General features: G+C 41.6%; 1 protein-coding gene across 1 annotated transcript in view; it reads right to left on the bottom strand.

Moving 5' to 3' along the window:
* Positions 1–18076, bottom strand: part of LOC115099561 (ankyrin repeat domain-containing protein 26-like) — a 462251-nt gene that overhangs the window by 231417 nt on the left and 212758 nt on the right. Inside the window, 2 exon segments of the mRNA XM_029617295.1 lie at positions 10178–10277; positions 17073–17137. Coding sequence (XP_029473155.1) covers positions 10178–10277; positions 17073–17137 — 165 coding nt within the window.

Genomic DNA, 18076 nt, shown 5'->3' with positions numbered 1-18076 from the left:
CATAATTCTGAATGGGAATTGGCAGCTTCATCCTGGAGTACATTAAACAAATGAATACCAAGTGCTGGCAGCTATGAGAGCTGTTGGCACTTAGTAGTCAGCAGTAGGAAGAGGTAAGAACATCTCTTCTCCCACTGGGTATTAGAAGAACTTCTGGGGGCTTGGGGTTGAGAGCAGGGTGTCTGGCCCATGATTCTTTTTTATTTCACATGATGGGAGAAAGGAGGGCAGGATTGGATGGGTAAACCACTACATTTTATTTTATCTTGGAAGGGGGTAGGAGGGCGGGATCTGGCGCTCTATCTGCACATTTTCTTTCAACATTCATTAAGCCGGTAAACTGCAAAGTTACCCAGATAAATTTAGCTGAGTATATTCAGCAGCACTTTTACCCAGTTATCTGGATAACTTTAATTTCTTCACTTGCAGGCTTACTGAATATTGATCTCAATTTTGCATTTTGAAGAAACCTTAAAAGTTATTATCTATTAATGAACACTGTTCATTGAAGACAGCACTGGATCTTTTCTAATGAGGAAGTGTGGCAAAACAGAAGTTTTAACTGTTAATATTATTTGTCTCCAGAGACTTAAGAAAAATGCATATTGAAGCAAAGTGGAACAGTCTTTGAAGAACAGCACACCCAAAGCAGACAGATGAAACACAGGACTGCATCAACTGCAGGTCTTTGTAATGCCAACAAAAGATTTGCAGTTAAGCACCAACACAAAAAAAGGAGTGATTTAAGGGTTTTTGTGAAATACATTGTTTTTGAAAGCATTTTAAATTTTGTGAATTCACATAGCATATTGGTAAATATATAAAAGGGACTATGATGACAAAGAGTGTTTTTCTCTTTTACAGTTTCAGAATTTTTCCTCATATGATAGCTGATTGGGGACATGATAGAAGTTTATAAAGTCATGAATTGGATGGAACAGGTAAATAAAGGATGGTTATTTACCCTTTCAAATACTAAAACAAGGGAACATTTCATGAAACTAACAATCAGAAGATTCAAAACAAGTTGTAGAAAGCACTTTTTCACTCAGTGCACTATCAAGCTGTGGAATTGTAATCTATTGGGAAAGACACTAACAAGCACAGAAAGATAAGAATACACTCAAGTTTTATTAGCAGAGTTTTCCTAACAATATACAGAATACAAAGTTGTGTTCTTAACCATTTTACTAAGTAATTATTACAGTACAAGCAAATAAAGCTAGTAAAGTCATTGAAAACAACAAAAGCTGCACACAGTATAAACGTAATTCTGTGAATTTAATAAATTGTATATTGTTCTTCTTACTTTATAGATATAAAAATTATCTCCTTCCTCAATTGTTTGTTGGAAGGGGCTTTTAATCATTAGTTTCTCCTATTGTTATCCATTACTATTTCCTCCTTTTCTAGACAATATTTGAAAGCATTCCATTCTAAGCTTAAAATAATTAAACATAGGGAAAACAAATCAGAAGCCTAATCTCAAAATCTGAGATTCCTATTTCTCTAAATTAATCTCTAGGCTAATTATCTATAATTGTAAAGTACAGATGGGCTAACCCTTAGTGGACTCCCTCTATCTCCCAGGCTCTGTAACCACGTACAATTCAATTATAGACTTTGTGACCCCCACCTGTTCCAAAATCTCTACCAGCTACAGGCTATCACTTAAAAATAAGAATTCACCCAAAGTTTACTACTTAAAAGTTGTAACCCTAAAGTTACTATCCCCATCTAAGATTTATATCACCTGAAGTTTTGCTGCTTCATAAGACTGGCCAAACTGAAATCTTTAGCAGGGCATGCCGCTGTGCTGTAAAGACTCTGCTATGTTTTCTGCTCCTAGAACTTCCTGTTATCTGTTGCAATCTTCTTGGTTTAGATTTCTGTGCTGATGATTTTGCAATCAAGTCATCATAGGCAGAGTTTAGCTTGTCATCATCTGTATCTGACTCATAAGTGGCAGATGTCTGGTGCTAGGCCTCTTTCATTGGTTAGTCAGTTCATAGACATATAATTATTGGCCTTCCAGATATCTCATTAGGTATGACTAAATCTTATGACAATCAGAGGGATACTCTGCAATGTCAGCAAGTTGTTATCAATTGGCTAAAATTTATTTTAAATCTGACTAGATAGCAAGATAGCCAATGTCAGACTTGTCTGTCAGACTTTTTGGAAATCAAAGCATGTTAAAAAAAAAATATCCACAGTACTTTCCTGGGTTTTATATCTATAATTACTTTTTGGACAACACTCTGTGCTGTGTTGAATTCTTCTACAGGTCTCAGATTCTTCATACTGGCAAGCCATACCTTGCTATAATATATTGCTTGCGTGATAGCTGGAGCAGTTACACAGAGATTTTCACGTAGATAAGCAGCTGAATTAGCCATGCTGTATGGCTATGTCCTCCGTGCCACTAGATGGCAGAGCTTCCAAAGTCTAACAAAATCTTTTAGCCAGGTACTCCCTCCCTCCTATATCCCGACAGGATTACCTCAGGCTGCTCAGTCTGTTTTTTTCTGCGCAACGGTGTACGTGGAGCTCTCTACTTTTCCTCTCTTCTTTTAAAATTATTACATATATAGATATCTTCAACGGATAAAAGAGGAAAAGAAACAAGTTTAAAAAACACTCTCTCTCAGCAGCCTGCCCTTACGAGATCATTTCAAATATCTCGGGGCTCCCCCTCCCAGATGTTGGCCGCCTCAACTACCCTCCTCGGTTAACCCTCGCTTTACCAGGCACCGAGTAGAGGCCAGGGGAGGGGCTGCCTACCAGCGACTGGAGATATCCAGGCCGACCTCCGGACTACGAAGCACCAAATCTGAAGTGCGCACACAAGATCAAGTGCGAAAACCCCCCACCAGAAGGCCAACTGTCTAAATTGGACGCCAGTAAACCTGAAACAAGCGCTGGCACTGAGCACCAATATATAGACTCAGGCGCCGGAGCGCTGAAACAGACGCAGGCGCCAGGGCATCGACGCGGCTGCCTGCGCGCAGACTCATCGATACAGCTGCAGAGACGCCAGTGCATCAACACAATACCTGAGGCGCTGGTGCATCGACACGGCCAATGGCACGCCGGTGCATCGACGCAGCCGCCAGCGCGGGGTCCCTTCGACACGGCCGCCTCCAGATCACCTTGCCATGGGCAAGAGCACCACTCCCATCGGCGCGGCAACCAGAGCACCGATACATCGCTGCGACAGCCAAACTGCCAATGCATAGGCATGACCGCTTACCCGTCACCACATCAACGCGAGCGCCAGCGGACAAAGCCTTCAACCAATGCGCCAAAGCATCGGAATAAAAAAAAAAGTCCCAACATACAACCAAATGGTGCGCACAGGGCTCACTGGGAGCCGGACTATGGATGCAGGTGAAGGATGCCATGCAGATGCCCAGCGTGGTACACACACTTATGCCCAATAAACACCTGCTAACAACAAGGCGTTGGCAAAAAAATAATAAATATAAATAAATAAATAAAACAAATAATTGTAATAATAATACTAAATAAATAGCAAGACCAACCCCTTAAACAAGTGTAAAGCCTACCAATAGGCAGTAAAAAAAAACAACACAACAACAAAACCAAAAACAAGTTCGTCCTTGAGCACGCGTACCACCTATATAGTCAATATAGGTCGGGCACTAACTATTATTGACACCAGTCCCATTCCACTTCTACGTATGTGGTTACTGCGCATCTAAGAAATTTGGAGGTTCTTGCTGAACCACAGCTCCCAGTGGACAGCAGTACGAGAAAAAAAGACCCCCTTATTGGATCCTCCAACATTTTTTCTAACTGACTGGAAGTTCAACTAAAAGATTCGTGTTTCCATACTAACTTTCACCTTCTTCCTCACGCCAGGGAAGTTGAGTCGACGACGCAAACGTCTCGTGCTCCAGGATCTCTTCCAATACACCACCAACTAAGGATAAGTCAGTGGACGACTTAAAAAAAAGAAATATATATATATATATATATACATACAAGCAATGTCAAAGGAGGTAAAGTCTTTCTTCGGAAAGGCTCACAACCCCCATCTTAACCACCGCAATTTGCATCGAATATCTTGATACTCGACAGGTTCTAGAACCACAATTTCTAACAAGCCTTGCCTCCTTACCAAAATCTAGAGAAAAGGTGAAAGCACTTTCTGCACTCCGTTGTTTTTCTCTGTAACCTGCAAGTCTCCTTTAAGACTTCAACAAACACCTTGGTAGCCAACTTATCCACCAGGGTTCAGTTCTAGCACCATACGAGATGGTGTTAATGACAACTGGACATATTACCATCCCAACCAGACACTTTATTCGGAGATCAGTTCATCGATACGACACAAAGCCTCGAGACTATACTTGGTAGTCCCGTTCATAACTTCTCTCAGCGTCCATTTTATCACAATGCCAATAATCAGCCTCGGCCTTCTACCAAGGATTAAAAAAAAAAAGAGAGAAAGGAAAATAACCTTCAAACCTTGAGGCAACAAGCTGATCAGCCACACTCACCACATCAGCGTACTAGGACGCCTCGCCAGCTGCGGCATCCTACAGATCCTCCACCTCCAACACCCCGGTAGGATTTTAAGACATCATATGGCTACCCTCATTACCTCTGAGATAAAGTTCCCCGCTTATTCCAAATCTGTAGTCAAGTTGCACTGATTCAATCAGCTTAAAAAAAAAAAATTATAATACTGATAATACCTGCGGAATGCCTTCTTTCAAGATCATTCTTCAGTCCTTCATCCCGTGGGTCACACTGCCTTTGCAACAGGCATATGCATACATATCGATCCACCCCAGTACCTAGTGTTGCCTAGGTTTTTTTCCAGACGGGCAACCATTCTGGGAACAAGATTCATCCATGCGGCCTTACTTCTTCCCACTAGTTTTCAACAGCTACTGGACAATTATGATGCCGCACCTTTCGTCGTCAGAGAGAGTAATCTTTCCCTATTTACACGATAGTTTCCTACTGTCATCCATTCCAATGCTACCAAGCAGCAATCTTTGCAGACAATTCTTGCCTAATCAATTTAGGACTCCTAATCCAATAAAAAAAAAAAAAAAAGGAACAGGAAGTCCACATTGCAGTCTATTCAAACTACAATTCACAGGTGCTACATCACAAAGTTCACAACAAGGCTTTCTAGTTTATCCGAGGGCATTAACTCTCTCAACATGTTCTACAACTCTACTTCACAGTACTACAAGTGACAACTTGCCAGACCATAACTGTTCGGAGACACGTACAGTAGCCACCTACATAGTTCCGCATGCATGCCTACATATCCACTGCCTGCGATGTGGCCTCAGGCACCACTGGACTCCATTTTCTCTCACATTCCTTGGTCTACAGTAAAAAAAACAAACAAAAAAAAAAAACCAGGGATGGACTCACAACTGTGGCTACTCCTGTTGACATATTAACGGGCTCATCCCTGCCTTCCCTGTGACATCACATAATTCTCATCTCAGCATCTGTACAAATTTCACACACAAGCTCTATCGACTTCGTACAAGCACACTCTACACATATACTTCAGGATTCCCTACAAGGGAATGATGTTCAGGATTCACACGGAATCCATCTTCCGTTGTTTACAAAAAAAAAAAAGAAGAAGAGTATCCGGTTCCTAAAACCTTCTACGAAGTGGCAGTTCAGAGACTGCATTACAATCATCGAATATCCATCTCCCTTCTATCAATTATCTGCTCGGAATTGTCAATTCCAGACCGGATAACCTCAACATCACTGTCGCTCCCACTAAGGGGGAACTAACAGCAACAGTAATTCCAAACATAATCTCACTAAGACGTTTTCACTACTGAGGATCTCTTGCAACACTGTACAACAGAAAAATGGAGACTTTATTCAATTTCTCTGAGCTCACTTAAACTCCAGGCGCCTTTCTCATCGATTGGTCACAATGCATATTTATTCATTCTCTCCGTTTTTTTCCACTCATCTCTTGAACCCTCCAGAGATGCAGAGGAGACCGGGCGACTCTGCCATATTGCGGATAGCCAAAAAAAAAAAAATCCAAGCGCATCTGTGTCTCATCGCACCAACATAACCAAGCCGTCCATGGTACCATTACATACGATGGCTTTCGATCCGCAATCCAGTTCTCCTGGACGCAGCTCCTAGTTCCTTCACTAGGCCAAGGGACCATCCTATCCACACCTCCCTACACCTTAGGCCGTGAACATTGACGAGCTCGCTTATCTAAGTTTTTCTCCTATCCTCAGGATAACTCTACATTATATTCAAGTACCAGGGCGATTGTACCACGGCACTTCCGAGTGTTCATCAATAGGTATAGCCCCTTAACAGGCCAACTTCTGTCCTGCCTCCATCTACGATACAGCAAAGACAATGCGACGTCTCACTACAAGTTCCTATAAGCACCATTGCAGCTTATTACCTTCATCTAGGGGAAAACATTTTTCAGGTTATTCACTGGTATACATGTACGCCCTATTACGCCTACATCCACCTTTACAAAACTACCGGTGCCGTGGCACATTAACATGGATCTCGAACAGCTAATGCTGTTCTTCCTTGCACCTCTATACATTTGTCACCTTCGTTTCCTCTCAGAAGGTGTTTTTTCCTGTTCGATTTCATGCCTATAAGACCACCAAGTGAATTACAAGCACTGGTTCACGACCCTCTTTCTCTTCAATTTCACCACAGCAGGGTAACCTTGCACACTTACCCGGACTTTTCTACTAATGGTAATGTCTAGTTTCTGCATTAACCAAACCATCACCTAACCCACGTTCCATCCAAGCCTCTTACAATTAACAATACGGAGAGGCTGACATACCTTGATTGTACTCATGCACTAGCATACTACAATACATGCACTCTGTCACCCAATCGACCCTCACAACTGCTTTCTTCATCAATCCAAATGCACAAAAGCGTCCAATGATGACAACAACTTCATCCAAAGAGCTTTCCAATTATATCCATTTCAACGATAATAGAAAGTTGAAAACGCTATCTACGACCCTAAGGACACATCAAGTGCATGAGATGACAACTTTGATTGCCTCTCTCTCCATCAAGTACCTCTCATGGACATCTATTACGCGGCTATACAATCACCGTTACACATTTTTCACATCTCACCAGTGTTTCCAAAAACAGTCGGTGGATGATCCCTTTGAGACGGACTATGCTATAGAAGTGCAACCTTCCAAACAAATACAGCCTTCATAGGAACTGTCCGCCACTATTTTCGTATTGAGCAAAAAAAAAAAAAAAATAATTATTATTATTCAAAGACACATGCTAATTGCTCACTACGTCAGCTGGGGTCTCCCATACAGCATGGCTAATTCAGCTGCTTATCTACGTGAAAGAGCAAGTTTGCTTACCTTAAACTGTGTTTTTTGTAGATAGCAGATGAATTAGCCATGCTGACCGCCCACCTCCCCGGACAGTTCTAGCATTCCTACCTTGCTTTGATACTGACTGAGCAGCCTGAGGTAATCCTGTCAGGATACAGGAGGGAGGGAATACCTGGCTAAAAGATTTTGTTAGACTTTAAGAGCTCCGCCACCTAGTGGCATGGAGGACGTACCCATGCACATGGCTAATTCATCTGCTATCTATGGAAAACACTGTTTACAGTAAGCAAATTTGCTCTTCATCTCACTGACCTATTCCACCCCTTCCCTTCAGTTTCCTGCTTTAGCTTCTATCTTCTGAGCTAGAAAATGGCTTTGTGTGTGTGCCTATCTCACAGGCTACATCTGTAAGCAGAAGTTAATTGCCTGTCTCTATGAAAAGAATTCAGTTTTAAAACTTAGAAAGGCAAACTAAAATATCTAGAAACAAAAGCATTTATCTTGTATAAGGTCTCATATAAGATCCATAAAGTCTAGAGGATGTGAATGAAGAGAAGAGGGTGGCTTGCGGGAATGGCTACTACCTGGAGATTAATACCCTTATTCAATAAACATACACGCGGTTAATGCGACTCCAACATTGCTTTATGCTTCAACGGCAAGAGGAAATGTGGAAAAAAGAATTTGCATTCACAAAAAAGTGGGCGAGTAGCTTGCTTGTTGCAGCGGTTACTACCCCAAACCAAATAAGCCTGATACTTCACTTTCAATGCATATCCAGCATAGCTCTCTCCTTCAACGGCAAGGGGGAATGAAGAAAAGAAGATTTATATTCAGACAACAACCAACAAAGACTGAATTACATAGTCTGGGTAAACAAATAAGCATGGGAGGAGCTTGCTTATTGCAGTTACTACCCCTAACCAATTAAGCTAGATACTTCACTTAGATGCAGCTCCAGCACTGCTCTCTACATCAGTGGCGGGGGTGGAAGGTAAATACAACCAAAAAGTTACTAATAAGGGCCAAGAGTAACAGATAAATATGAGAAAAAAAAATAAGTGTGAAAGCTTGCTGGGCAGACTGAATGGGCCGTTTGGTCTTCTTCTGCCGTCATTTCTATGTTTCTAATATATTTACAGAATCTGTTGCCAGAGAATGTGATCAAGGCAACTAGCATAGCAGGGTGTACAAAAAGTCTGGACAAGTTCCTGGAGGGAAAGTTCATAACACATTACCAGCCAGGTAGATTAAAGAAAAATATTGCTATTCCTGGGAGTAACAGTAATTAGATCTACTATATAGGTTTTTCCAGGTACTCACAACTTGCCTTGGCCACTGTTAGAAAGGATGCTCGAACTTGGTCTGACCCAGAATGGAAATTCCTATGTTATGTCCTCATGACTGCCCAAATAATAAGTTTTTAGTATTTTAAGATATGGAAACGATATATAAAGGATTCAGTTGGTGATGTTTGTTTAAAATATTAGTTATCTGCCATGTTAAACTCCCTTTGAGAACATTTTCAAGCTGGACAGCAGATGGCAACATACAAATGCTGTGTTTGATTATCACCAGCAGCTGGAGTTGATGGGATTAATCCCAGAGTCAGAACTAGTTGCTGATTTCATTCTGCAATAGTGCATCTGTTAATGCTTCAGTTTCAGCTGTAAGGTGAAATAATTAGAACTGGCTGAAATATAGTTGGTTATAGCTGAAAGAGAGTTTGAGAACCATTTCAGCTGAGAGACAGAGCTGTGGGCTGACAGGGAGAAATAGTGAAAATGAATATCTCTAAGAGAAAAATAGTTTCAGAGGCATTCTGAGCTGTATAGCCTGTTGCTAATAAACTACAGCCAAAAAGAGTATCAGTGATCGGTGTCTGAGCTGATCTTATCAGGAGACCCAGATTTGTGTAGTCACATTGTCACCAGAAACTCTTGGAGAAAGCTTATGGGCAAGGTGACCTCCCCAGATGCAATTGGCAGGTGAAGGGTTGCCAGGAGAGAACAACATGTGCAGATGCAAACACAACACCTGTACAGTGCTTGCTAGGATCCTCATGTGGCTAAGAATTGAATCTCTGGTGGATGTTAGGGATAGTGCAAATGCATTACATGACAGGAAATGTTTATACATTTGTTCAAGAATAAAAAGATCATTTAAATAAAATGTACCAAAGAATTATGGGGTAGATAATCAAATTATCCATGAAAACCCACAAGCAGGTGTTACCTAGAAAGTTTGTCAAAATAATCAAAGCAAAACTACTTTATGGAAGTTCCCAGCGTGCATGTTATAAAATTGGTGTGTCCATATGCGCACACCAGGAACCGCACGTGGGTCTTAAAATAGACCCCTTAGTGAATACATTTATACACAAGTTTCAGGAGCTGACAGAGCTCACAGCACTTATGTATTAAATAAGTGGGAAGAGGTAGAAGATTATTCCTCCAACTTTACACTGAGGTACTTTTTGGGAGCTGGAGGTAGGGATTGTTACAAACATTTTGTTTACGTTACAGGAAGGGGTAGGTGAAAATTTTGCAGGCAGTACAAATTTTTTTACGTGATTGGGGGGAAATCAGCTGCTACAGCACCTACATTTCAAAACTCCAAGTGTATCTGGCTTAGTCCTAAACTTGCTGGACAAATATGCTGAATACAGACCTCTGACTTCCAATACAGTCAGGGTCTGTATTAATAAAACAGTTAATTTTACCCTGGAGATTGACAATGTTCATTTAACAAGATAATCAATGTTTATAAAATGTTTCTATATTTATTAAAATTACCTTTACTTGGTTCTTCTGAAATGTTCTCCATTTGTGCTTGAATGGCAGGTAAAGGCAAGTTGCTTTCACCTTGTTTTCTTGGGCTTTCAGAAGCAGACTGCTGAATAAAAGGAAATACGTTGACAATTATAATTAGATATATTATAGTTCTCAACAATATATTTAGTACCTTATTTTTAAACAGTTTTGCATCATTGTATGCATTGGTGAAAAAATCTTTTACAAATTAAATCCTCAGGCTTTTAAATCTAAGCCACAATATAATATCCACAGATTTTTCCCAAACATATATATATATAACAAATGCAAAAATAGGAACACTGTACAAATTCCCAGAAAATTAAGGTAAATTGTCTTTAATTTATACAAAACTTGAATAATTACAAAAGAAAAAAATATTAATTGTTGCCGAATAACGAAAGTATTTTAACATCTATACTAGAAATGGTAATCCATGCCATTGCTGACTTTTATGTCTAATCTTGTAATTTCTTCCCTTAACATTGCGGGACTCCACTCATCGATCAAAAGGAAAAAGATCTTGACCGACCTGCAAAAACTTGGAACTCACGTGGCATTTCTTCAGGAGACCCACTTGGATGAGGATGAGCACAAGAAATTACAACGTGAATGGTTTAGGCACTGTTTTCATTCGTCTTTTCCATCGCAACAAAGAGGGGTGGCAATATTGATTCATAAATCATTATCATTTTAGAAAGAAAAATGTTATTCTGATCCTATTGGTCGATTTGTTATTGTAGTGGGGATACTGCAAAGGATTAAGATGGTTTTGGTTAACCTTTATGCCCCTAATATATACTCTCATAGTTTTATTACTAATATTCTTAGTAAACTGACTGTAAGGAATGGATACAGTTTGGTCTTGGGAGGTGATTTCAACATGGTGGATAATCCTCTGGTGGACTGTAGATTGGCTAAAACTCCCAAGAAAAACCAAGCTGACTTGGGGGTGGGGTTTTTTATCCCATGATCTGTGCCTAATCGATTCGTGGTGCATGCTACACTTAGAGGTCCAAGAGTTTACTTTCTATTCTCATGTCCAAAATGTGTACTTCCATTTGGATTATATTCTTATCTCTGAAACTCTTTAACAAGCTTGTAGCTAGTAAGATTCAGAATGTTCCTTTCTCAGACCATGCCATAGTTCGAATCATACTTGAGTTAACTCCACCACCCTTGGGCGAAATCTGATGGTCCATGCCCCCTTATCTTTACCAGGATATGCTTTTTGCAGCATATTTGCAAGACAAATGGAAACATTATGTAGACTTTAACTCAACCCCTGATATTGACCCCATTCTCTTCTGGAATGCGGCTAAGGCAGTCATGTGGGGCTATATCCTAGCCTATCATACTCACATTAAGCGGGACAGGAATTCTGCCATATTAGCACTGACAAAAAAAATTATGACACTGTGTCGGGCCCATGTGAGAGACCTCGGACAGGTTACTAAGGTTCAACTCGAAGACACCCAGAGGGAGCTTACCTCTCTTCTAGATAGCAAGGCCTGTCCAAACATATTTTTTCTCAAATCAAACTATATCAATGGAGTAGTAAATCTGACAAGCTACTGGCTCGACTGGTGAACTCTGCTGGCTGTTCCAAGGGGTTAATTACCTGCATTCAAGATCAGTCACTGAATCTCGCTTCTACTTCCTCTATATCAGATGCCTTTGTCAGATACTACAAATCGTTGTATACTGCTGGGCCTAGAAGCGAATGGGATTATCAATCTTTTTTTGGGGGGTTGCAACTTCTGGAACTAAATGAACAAGCGTGGGCATTGCTTGAGTCGCCTGTCCAGGAGGCTGAAATCCGCAGGGCTATCTGCGAATTGAAACTCCTAAAAACACCCAGGCAGATGGCCTCAGGCCAGAGTTTTACTAATTACTGGGTGACCTCACTCGTACTTCCCTGAAGGAAATGTTTCACACTGCACGGGATTGGGGCAAATTCAAGAAGGGTCAAAGTCCAACTACAATAATTTTGCTCCCCAAACCAGGAAAGGATACCACTCTTACATTTACATTTATTAGGATTTGTGACTTGCCTAACACATAAGGCCTAGGCGATGAACAAAATATACATAAAACATACATAATCATAAAAAAAACATACATAAGGCCTAGGCGATGAACAAAATATACATAAAACATACATAATCATAAAAAAACATACATAATCATAAAAAAAAGCATATACAAAATCATGAAGACTTAAAATTAACTAAAGAACATACATTTAATTTAAAGCATTAAAAATAAATAACATTAAAACAACAAGGAAGTAAGCCATCATGATTTAAAATAATCAATAAAAGATAAAATAAATTAAGCATCTAAAAATAAGCTAACTTAAAAAGAAAGGTTTTAATTTGCTTTCTAAAATTCTTAACAAAATCGTATTGTCTAAGTTCAATTGGAAACGAGTTCCAGAGAGTTGGTCTAGGAACTGAAAAAGCACTTTTACAAGTGGTGTGAAGTTGTGCGTTTCGAGCGGAGGGAATCTCCAGGAGTCCTCTGAGAGGAATGGAAGGTTCTAGTCTGTTGATAAAATTTTGGTCAAGTTCGCCACCCAACCTAGAAATTGCAGCAAGGAAATCACCTTGTGCAAGCCCTGAAGACTCTCTCTCCATGCCCTTGTCCAAAATATCCAAGTGTCTAGGTACAGATGGACCAGAATATCATTTTGTCTCAACACTGTCGCTACCACCACCAGGACCTTGGAGAAGATCCTGGACGTGGAGGCCAAACTGAAAGGTAGCACTCAAAAACTGATAATGTCGCCCCAAAACACTGAATTGCCAAGGCGATGATGCTCTAGCTAAATGGGAATATGTAAATATACCTCTGACAATCCAGGGACGTAAGAAACTCCCCCGACTCTACTACCATTATCACTGTGTGTAAGGTTTCCATGCGTAAAGGAGCCACTCACAATGACTATTGACTTCTTTCGGACCAGGATGGGCGAAAGGAAACTTCTTTCTTGAGTACAATGAAATAAATAGAATAACGGCCCGTACTTTCTTGTGACTTAAGCACTGGAACCATGGCACCCCAGCTCAGAGGCCTCAACAATGTAACCTCCACTGCCAGCCTCATATCCAGAGAGTTGCAGGGAGATGCCATTAAGTCATCCCGAGGAACACTGAACTCCAGAGCATGGCCGTTCCTTATCACCTCCAGAACCCACTGGTCTGACGTGGGTCAGACAGGTGAACCCCTACCTCCAGTTCTAGGAGGTGGGTCGGCACATCTTCATTGAGGGGGTCGGGAAGCATCTGCCACCTGAGCCTATGCCCTGTCTGGGTTACCTGGGCTGAAAGAACTGAGACCTATTCAGAGGTCAAGCCCTCTGAGAAAGCGCTTCTCTGTAGGGTCAAAAACGTTAGAAACCCCTAGCACTGTCCCTCACAGCAAAAGAGCAAGGTGCCTGCTTTTAATCTGCTGGTAAACGAGGAATTTGGGACTCACCCAACCTATTGGCATTTACTCTAACTCACTCCCAGAAACAAGAGTGATCCTTTAAGGACAATTTCATAAGATTATACTTTGAAAATTGTAGCAGTCGACCAATCTCAGCCACAGCTAACACATGGCCACTAACACTGAAGCCACTCCTCTGGCAGAGAGAGGGACCAAGGCGTAGCCAGCAACTGCCAAAAAGCTGGTAGCCGGTTCCATCACTGCCCTGGTAACCAGCCAATCTCACTGACTCCCCGAAATAGAAGCAAACAAGTGTAAGCCACCAGGGAGCAGCAAGAGGTTAACTGCAATTCATTGCCACCGCCTCAAAGCCTGCATAAGGATAGCCTCAACTCTCCTATCCTGTGTATTCTCTGATGTCACACCCCCTTCTGCAGGAAGGTCGTCCACTTGGAGACTGCACACACCAGCGCATCCACTTTCAGAAAATGCAACTGCTCTCTCTCACTGTTGGAACAAGGGGGTACAGCTCTACCAAGGCTCGCCCCCTTTACAGCTCCCCATTCAAGGCCAATCAAGGCACTAAAACAGGATTCTTCTTTGGTTCAGACATGGAACCAACACCCAGCACTCCCAGAATAGTAAGTGGCTGGGAGATCAGAGCCGGCAACCCATCTATATAACTCCAAATCCGGAGGAAGTTCTCTATCCTCCAGGGAGTAAGGATCACCCTCATCATCTAAGCCAGCTGGGTTCCCATCAGTGGAATCCGCAACAGGCCAGGACATATGCCAATGCTTATCCGTGGCACCAGACTAGTGGGGATTCTGCAGCCTGCACTCCTGAACGTGCAGGTTTAGCCAGTTCCACTGAACATTAGGAGGGACTGTAGCCCTTGAAAATATTCCAAAACCAGGGGGCATCAGAGATGCATCCACTGAGAAGTCTTCCCCTGCTGAAATTCCAGTTAGGGGAACCTCAAAACCAAGCAACATTTCTGACAAATTCCCTACCTGTCTTATTCCCGCATTCTGTGGGAAGGGCCAGGCTCAGCCAAATCACGAGAGACAACTCTCCCTGAGCCTCCAACAGCGCTGATAAGTTTAGAGGGTATACCCTGCTGTGATGCCCAAATATGGCAAGCAGTGCAAATCACCAGGTGCTTAGGATTCTTGCTACTAGCGCCATGGATAAGACGTCTATTAGCAGCACGCTTACAAACAAGCATCTGACAATTGTACGTCCAACTGTGCGTCCTGTACTAGGCAAGGCCGGACAGGACGTCTAAAAACAGGATGCCCAAATTTAGGGCGCCCAAGTATGGGATGCCTATATTTAAGAATGGACGTCCCATAAGTGCATGCTTCTCTTATCATGAAGAGCTCAGGTGCTAGAATTTGAGGAATGCACAAACTACGGATGCCCAAAATTTGGACACACAAGCTGCACTGTCCAGATGGTCGCCCAATCTGGACCTGCAGGCACGAACCGGTATCAGTCGCTTTCGCGGCAGACTTGCACATAAGGAGGAACACGAATGCCACTGTGTCCTACCATGCCTGACAGCAGGGCCTAGCCAAAAGGCTGCTCAACCCACTAAAACGTCCGTGACTCCCCAAGCCCCCATAGAGGCAGGAATGAACGTCAGATTGACACTCCGAGGCTCGGAGACAGACCAAAAGAGGGGGAGAGGAATCCCTTTCACTTATGTGTGTATTATTATTTTTTTTTTTGTTTTTTTACATCTCCTTACCTAAGCTCAGCCCGTCCCGACTGCGGGGGGAGAGGGCTAATGCCTTCACCGCCGCGCTTGGCTTCCTGAACCCACTAGCCTCTCAGCTTATTCTCTCCTGGCAGCTAAATCCACGCCGGAAAGTCGGCTACCAGACCGAGGCACTTGACTGAGGGAGGGATCATGAAATAACACCTCAGGAGAACTTGACTGAGAGAATGACCATGAAGTATCACCTCAGGAGAAGCGGTGTATGGTTAATCTGCTTCTTTTCTCCTTCTGTCTTTTCCTTTATTTATTTATTTTTTTAAAACAAGCAATCCCCAAGAGAGATATGCACGTCCACAATCTGCTGGAGATGGAGAATACTGGCGGGCTGATATCAGAGCAAGGGTATATATACCATGACATCAGCTTTGCTTCATCTCCATCTGCTTGCAGAGGTGCATGCTTCACCGATTTTGGATTAACCTGTCTGAATGCTGAGAAAGATGATGTGATTAAAATAACAATATCAGTTACACATTCTAACTGACCATTCATTTATTCGGCCATTATAATGATATTAGAAATATTAGCAAAGAAGTTTTCTTGTGCTTATATACATAAAAATATTTTTGCCCTCCATATTGGACCTCTGATCCCCACATAGCAGCCCAAGAAGTTCTAAGAATCCTTGCCAACCTGTGGGGGTTGGGCGTTTGGCTTCTCTGACTGATGGCACGCCACGTCAGAAGGCCAACATCTGTCCCATGTCTAAACCTACGCTTAGTGTAAAGAAAATGTCTTGCTCCGACCGCAGCAAGTTTAGCAAACAAACAGATTTCCTGTCTATAGCTAACAGGAAGTCTGCAAGGAACATATCTAGGGCACAGCTTTGCAGCACCAGCTTAGTTTATGACCTACTTGCATTTATGTGGTTTTTCACACCTAGATAGTTTAGTACAAATGACCAGCTAATGACCTCCCCCCTCCCTGCCTGCAGACTGACCGCTTGCACCTACTGCCCACTTGCGCCTACTTAGTAAAAGGTCAGCATAAACACTTGTGGTGGAAAACATTGTAGCAGGAAAATATGTGACGTATGTATCATATGAAATGCTATGAGATCATTTACAATAAAAGAGCAGCCTTCCCAAAAGCCTGGGAGAGACGCTTCACCATGAATCCTGTGTGAGGTGTCTTCATTACCGTTGCTACACCAACCCAAGGGCTTGAGAGGGTACCTTTTCTGAGGTACACCCTTCATGCTTCTGGATTGCCAGCAGAGGAAGCCTTCCTTCGTGCCTGGGTCTGAGTACACTACTTCTATGGTGTGCTAACGCCTGACTGGCTCTGTTAAACATAGGGTTCAAATATAGATCCCCTAATCTGCAGCACACACAAGTGTAACATGAGCTATGTGTTTAGCCCAAGACATAAGAATTGTATGCAAAAAATACAACTTTTGATTGCCAAGTCATTTTCTATTGCAATGAAATATAACAGAGGGTCTTCTTATCCATTAGGATGTTTTTGTATCTCCTGTGGTGCTCAAGCCTTAAATACTCTGAGGGCACTTACTATTTCATAAAGAATCAAATTATGGAAAGGCATTCTGAGAGGTATATTATATATATTTACTTTCTAAAATGAATAAATGTAATTATCTTTTGTATATACTACTTCTTCATTTAACTTTTGCAGGTGAAAAATCTCCTTAAACTGTCCTACCTCGGAGTCCCACACAGAGTCAGGATCTTCTTCCAACCCAAGTTCAGACATTAATACTGCAGTACCTACATAACAGAAAAAAAGAATACGTTTCTCATTACTTTTCTTAACCAAACTTTGTGTGTATGAGAGAAGATAATCACTAAGTTTGATAGATTAGCAAAGCCAATAATTTTGACTTGATGGGCTTAGTCAAACATTAGCCCAGTCAACAAAATCAGCAGAGAAATACATACATGCACAATATTAATAAAGAAAAGTTGCTTCCGTAGACAGCAAGATAAATCAGCTATAACCAGGGGATGACATCACCTGCCAGTGCTGACACAGAAGCAGCTTTCAGCATTCATAAGTCTTTCTGGGCATGCACTAACTCATGAGCCCCTCATTCTTCCAGAGCTTAGCTTTAGCGAGTATTCAACTTTCCAGGGAAGTGGGTGGGTAATAAGAGTATGGCTGATTTATCCTGCTATCTATGGAGAACCGTGTTTATAGGTAAGCAACTTTACTTTCTCCATCAACAAACAGGATTAAATCAACCATAACCATGGGAAGTCCCAAGCTGAGGGTCATCTTTTTTTATTATTATTATATTTATGCATTTTCCAATAAATTTTCAAGAAAACAATCTTGAACAGAAAAAGAAGAGAAGAAAAAAAGAAAGTCCACAATGGGGGATCCAACAACACAGTTTCAAAGAAACCCCTAAAAGGAGAAATAAGGAAAAAGGAAAATCAGCATTAATATAGTGGGTTAATCAATTTAGGCCTACTCAACCTTCTAAAGGAGGGACAGGCTGGACTAACCCATTCCCCAAAGACTGCAAGACCAGTTTATCGCTAAGGAAAAAAGCTACTTGAGAAGGAGTAAGAAAAACATATAAAAGACCCTTATATTTTATAAGACAATTGCATGGAAATTTTAAGACAATCTGGGGCGCATCACTAAAAACTGTTGCCTCCTCTTCTGTGTTTGTCTGGAAACATCAGGATATACCCTGATTT

This window comes from Rhinatrema bivittatum, chromosome 9 (genome assembly GCF_901001135.1).
Source record: "Rhinatrema bivittatum chromosome 9, aRhiBiv1.1, whole genome shotgun sequence".
NCBI lineage: Eukaryota > Metazoa > Chordata > Amphibia > Gymnophiona > Rhinatrematidae > Rhinatrema > Rhinatrema bivittatum.
This window is presented reverse-complemented; position numbering and strand designations above follow the sequence as displayed.